The 5,813-nt window shown below is 45.1% G+C and overlaps 1 protein-coding gene across 1 annotated transcript in view; it reads left to right on the forward strand.

The window, feature by feature from the left end:
- Positions 1-5,116, forward strand: part of TEX26 (testis expressed 26) — a 37,534-nt gene extending 32,418 nt beyond the window's left edge. Inside the window, exons 7-8 of the mRNA XM_007958276.1 lie at positions 1-52; positions 5,055-5,116. Of these exons, the coding sequence (XP_007956467.1) occupies positions 1-52; positions 5,055-5,116 (114 nt within the window). The remainder of the gene's footprint in view (positions 53-5,054) is intronic.
- The last annotated feature ends 697 nt before the right edge of the window (positions 5,117-5,813 follow it).

A 5,813-nucleotide genomic window follows, 5' to 3' on the forward strand; every position in this document is an offset into this window, starting at 1 on the left:
TCCTTCAGCCCCTCTCAAATCACAGAGTACCTGGATAAGGTTTCCTACAAAGGTAAGGGGGGCTGTGAGTCTTTGAAGAGCATTATAAACTGCTTCAGGCCAAGTAGAAATTGTTCCCATTCCAACCCACCGGAGTTTGATGCCCACGAGAAGGAAAATATTGCCTCCAGGGAAACCCCAGTGTTTTGTGCACATCTCAGGCCATGGAAAGGCAATGTTTTCTTAGGAGAGGCCCTTGGTGACGATAGCACTGTTCCTTGGAGAGGCACCTTGGGCTTTTCACTCATTGCTGGTGCCGCTTACTTGCCATGGAAATGGTCTGGGATGACTTCTCTCTTCCTTTTAATGCACTGTTTTCTCCAGGGAGGATATGCACCATTTCATGGCTCCATTTAATCTTTGTCTCCTGTTTGTCAGCACTTTATTTGACGACAGGCTTTTTATTTTTTTTAATTGCAGTAAGTAGACATGAAAGAAAACATTTGCCATTTCAACATCTTGCACATTGGCCAGTTCAGTGACACTAACTGCATTCATCATGGAGTACAAACATGAGCCTCTTTCTCCTCCCTCCCACCCTCAGGAGCTACTAATTAACTGGTCTCTGTACACTCACCTAAGGAGCTCTGGTGGTGCAGTGCCTAAGGCATTTGACTGCTAACTAGAAGGTTGGCAGTTCAAACCCACCAGCTACTTTGCAGAAGGAAGATGGGACAAACTACATCTGTACAGATTTACAGCCTTGGAAACCCAGCGGGGGTCGCTATGAGTCAGAATCGACTCAATGGCAGTGGGTTTGGTTTTTTTGGTTATCCACTTGCCTAAGGAGCTTTGGTGGCACAGTGCTTAAAGATATTTGACTGCTAACCAGAAGGATGGTGGGTCAAACCTACCAGCTGCTCTCCAGAAGGAAGATGAAGCAATCTAACTTTTGTAAAGATTTACAGCCTTGGAAATCCAATGGGGTCACTTTGAGTCGGAATGGACTTCATGGCACTCAGTTTATACACACACACACGCACACACACGTATATTTGCCTATTCTTGGTATTGCACATAAACGGCATCATAGAATATTTATCTTTTTGTAACTGACTTGTTTCACTCAGTATATTTTCAACGTCCATCCATGTTGTAGCATCAGGACTCCATTTCTCCATTTGTCTTTAAAAGAGTCCTCTTTTTTTTTTTTATTGTGATTTGGGTGAATATTTACAGAGCAAATTCACTTTCCATACAGCAATTCACATAAACTTTGTCTCATGACATCGACCACAATTCACCACAATGCAACAGATCCCCTCCCACTTCCTCCTGACAGTCACCTCTTCCCTGTGTCCATCCCTCCATGCACCCCTGATTGGCCGAGTCCTCTTGTACCATATATATAAACCACATTTTGTTGATCCGTTTGTCAATGGACACTTTGGTTGGTTCCACCTTTTGGGTATTGTGAATAATGCTTCTATGAATGTGGGTGTACATGTTGGCATCCTTGCTTTCAGTTCTTTTGGGTCTATACCTAAATATACCTTATATAAATTTGTCCTGGAAGAAGTACAGCTGGAATGCTCCTTGGAAGCAACAATGACCAGACTTGGTCTCATGTACTTAGGACGTGTTATCAGGATGGACCAGTCCCTGGAGAAAGATATCATGCTTGGAAAAGCAGAGTGTCAGCAAAAAGGCCCTCAATGAGGGGTGTGATGGTTGGAGCTGTGTGTCAACTTGGCTGGACCACAATTCTGTGTGCTTTAAGCAGTTCTCATGTAGTTATTCCCATGACGGGATTGGATGTATATGTTTTGAGCAGCCAATCCATTGGAAGGGAGTTTCCCTAGGGGTGTGGCCTGCTTCCAGTATATTTATGGACGTCCTGGGAAAAGAGACACTTTTCTGTGGATCGGGATTCTGTTGTCCTGCCTACAACTGTCCGTGAGTGAACAATCCACCATTCGGCCTGGAGATCTTGGATTCGTCATTCGTTGGAGTCAACAGTCAGTACACTGCCTGCAAACCTTGAGCTCCTCAGCCCCTGCAGCTGCATGAGCCGGGAAAAGCCTCCAGCTTGACATTTGATCCAGGAACTTGGGACTTGCCAGCTTCTATAAGTGCGTGAGCCATTTTCCTAAGATAAATTTCCCTTTCTCTATATATATAATATAAGCTTTACTGGTTTCGTTTCTCTAAAGAACCCAGCCTGACACAAGGTGGCTCAACACAGTGGCTGCAACAATTGTGAGGATGGTGCAGGACTAAGCGGTGTTTCGTTCTGTTGTATATAGAGTCACTATGAGTCAGAATCAACTTGACGGCACCTAACAACAACAACCAGGAGAGGAATCGCCGAGTCATGTTTACGGAAGCTCAGTGTTTCCTTCTGTTCTATGTGGTCGCTGGGAGTCAGCACATAACAACAATGATAATTCTATGCCGAGTTTAATGAGGAAGTGCCAAGCTCTTTCCCACCATGGCTGTCCCATCTCACAATCCCTCCTGCGACGGAGAGGGGTGATTTTAAAGGTACAAGAGAATCTTCATATTCCACATGCTCAAAGATATCAAATGCCATCCCCGACCCTTCACGCCACACAGTGGAGACTTACCCAGTCCAGGGCCCGGTGGCTGCAGTCTTCCTGGGAGCAGCATCTCTGGGACAACTAAGGAACCAGCAGGGCTCCTCGGTAAAGCTTACTTCTCTGAAGTCCCCATTGCCGTGGACTGAATTGTGTCCCCAGAATATGTGTTGTGAATCCTGACGGCCTGTATCTGAGGGTATGATCCCATCTGTAAGTGGGACTTTCTCGCTGTGTTAATGAGGCCGTGTCAGTGAAGGTGTGTCGTAAGCCAAACACCTTTGACATGAAAAGAACAAGTCAGGCAGAGAAGTAAGCAGAATGGAGGGGAAGGTCTATGTACATGCAGGTCACCAAGTGTGTTAGGCTGGGTTCTCTAGAGAAGCAAAACCGGTAAAACTTAGAGAGAGAGAAGTTTATCTTAGGAAAATGGCTCACACACTTACAGAAGCTGGCAAGTCCCAAGTTCCTGGATCAAACTTCCAACTGGAGGCTTTTCCTGACTCACACAGCTGTGGGGGTTGACAAGCTCAAGGTTGGCAGGCAGTACACTGGCTGTTGACTCCAACAAATGATGAATCTAAGATCTCCAGGCTGAATGGTGGATTGTTTGCTCACAGACAGTTGTAGGCAGGACAACAGAATCCTGATCCACAGAAGAGGGTCTTTTTTCCCAGGATGTCCATAGAGACATTGGAAGCAGGCCACAGCCCTAGGGAAACTCCCTTTCAATGGATTGGCTGCTCAAAACATATACATTTGATTTCATCATGGGAATAACCACATCACAACTGCTCAAATCACTCAGAATCGTGGTCCAGCCAAGTTGACACACATCCCAGCTGTCACATCAAAGAACTGAGGAACAGAGGCTGAGAAGAAACAAGGACCTTCCCCCAGAGCCTAAGGAGAGAGAAAGCCATGTCCTAGAGCTGTGCCCAGGATTCAGACTTCTAATATCCTAAACTGTGAGAGAATAAATTCCTGTTCATTAAAGCCACCCACTTGTGGTATTTCTACCTTAACAGCACTAGGAAACTAAGGCTCTCTCTTGATGAAACCTATTTCTGCTGGGATTTCCTGCTGCCAAACAAGACTGAAATTCTACTGTAAAGAAAACGAAACCTGTTGCCTTTGAGTCGATTCTGACTCACAGCACCCCTAGAGGACAGAGTGGAACTGCCCCACAGGGTTTCCAAGGCTGTCATCTTTACAGAGGCGAAGCCCAAACCACACCCACTGCCGTGGAGTCCATTCTGACTCACAGCGCCCCTAGAGGACAGAGTGGAACTGCCCCACAGGGTTTCCAAGGCTGTCAGTCTTCACAGAAGCAAAGCCCAAACCACACCCACTGCCATGGAGTCGATTCTGACTCACAGCGCCCCTAGAGGACAGAGTGGAACTTCCCCAGAGAGTTTCCAAGGCTGTCAATCTTTATGAAAGAAGACTGCCTCCTCTTTCTCATGTGGAGTAGCTGGTAGGTTTGAACCACCAACCTTTACGTTAGCAGTTGAGTGCTTCAACCACTGTGCCACGGGGGCTCCAGAACTGGCCAAGACGCCCTTATTGTACTGATGAGGAAACAGAGGCCAAGGAAGTAGCTGTAAGGCCTTCCCATGAGGAAGCAGAGCCTTTCAGCATTGGTGGGTGGGAGAATGATTCTGGCTGCTGTAGAACTTTTGGAACAACAGCCTTATTGTTTGTTCGCTGTTTATCTCCATGTCGTTGTTGTGTGCCATGATGTTGATTTAGACTCACAGAAGCCCATGTGACAGAGTGGACTGCCCCTGTAGGGTTTCCAATATTGTCATCACGACAGACACAGACCACCAGGTCTTTCCCCCAAAGAAGCAGAGCAACTGGGTGGGTTAGAACTGCCAACCTTTCAGTTAGCAGTGGAGTGCCTAACCATTGCACCACCTGAGTGCCTCACTCTAAATGGATAAGACAATTAGTTATGTTATGGGCCAGGTACATATATTTTTCCATTTGAACAACTGTGTAAGTTAAGTACTATCGACTGTACTCAAAGACGAGGAATTGAAGTTGGCTTGCTAATACCTAACAGCCCAGAGTTTAAACCTAAGTCTGTTTCATTCCAAAACTCATGCTCTTCCCATTAAGCTTTGCAGAACTCTTGAGTATTAAATGTACCCTTTTAAATCAATAATCTCACAATTATGCCTTTTGAGGTATTACACATAATGTCCTTTAGTTATTTCAATATCTTACCAAATGTGTACATTGATACCAAGGCAGTATCACTATGGAAGTCAATTGCCCAACCTTCCTTTCGAGGAGTGGCTGGTGAGTTTGAACCACCAGCCTTCTGGTTAGTAGCCAAGTGCCTTAGGCACTATGCCGCCAGGGCTCCCAATGTGTACCTACAGCATTAGTAGTAGATATTTCCCTTCTTTGTAGACAGAACTCCTCCATTTATCCTATAATCCAACACGCATTTTCCTTTATGATTCTCAGACAGACAAATTCTTGAACGCTTCCTTCGTTCTCACTGTGACGCCAGCCAAGGGAAGACATGAAAAAGGAAACTGGATGACATGGAGGCAGTCTGAAAGGAGCAGACGCACTAGGGCCTGCCTGGTCGTCGTGGAAAAATAAGACGCAAATTGCTCAAACTGTGTGTGATATCTGTGTCTTTGTGTTTAGCTTGTTGTACGCATCATTTTAGTTAGTTAGTTGTGGTTCTTCGGAATGTACACAGTAGAACATACAGCCACGCAACAGTTTCTACATGTACCATCTGGTGACACTGACTTCCTTCTTCCAGTTGCATAACCATCCTCACCCTCCTTTCTGAGTTGTCTTTTCCACCAACAAACTCACTGCCCCCAAAGGGTTCTATCTTATTTTTTTTTTGAGTTGCTGCCGTCATTCTGATCCCTTAAAAATAGCTCTTAAAAGAGCGTAATGCTCAAGGCAGATTTATTTTACTAGTTAAGCTAAATTATTGCTTGGTTTTAAGAAGACTGCGAATTTTTGGTTTAAGGTTTCAAGTTGATCTCAATTAGCTTTATTTATTTATTGTGATTTGGGTGAAAGTTTACAGAGCAAATTCACTTTCCCTACAGAAGTTCACATACACTGTGTCTCATGACATTGACCACAATTACCCACAATGCAACAGCTCCCCTCCCACTTCCTCCTGACAGTCACCTCTTCCCTGGGCCCATCCCTGCAAGTCATTTAGCTTTAGCTTTAAACAATCAAAGAAAATTA

The sequence above is a fragment of the Orycteropus afer genome, unplaced genomic scaffold (genome assembly GCF_000298275.1).
Source record: "Orycteropus afer afer isolate SDZICR_OR568_19922 unplaced genomic scaffold, OryAfe1.0 scaffold00902, whole genome shotgun sequence".
Classification (NCBI taxonomy): Eukaryota; Metazoa; Chordata; class Mammalia; order Tubulidentata; family Orycteropodidae; genus Orycteropus; species Orycteropus afer.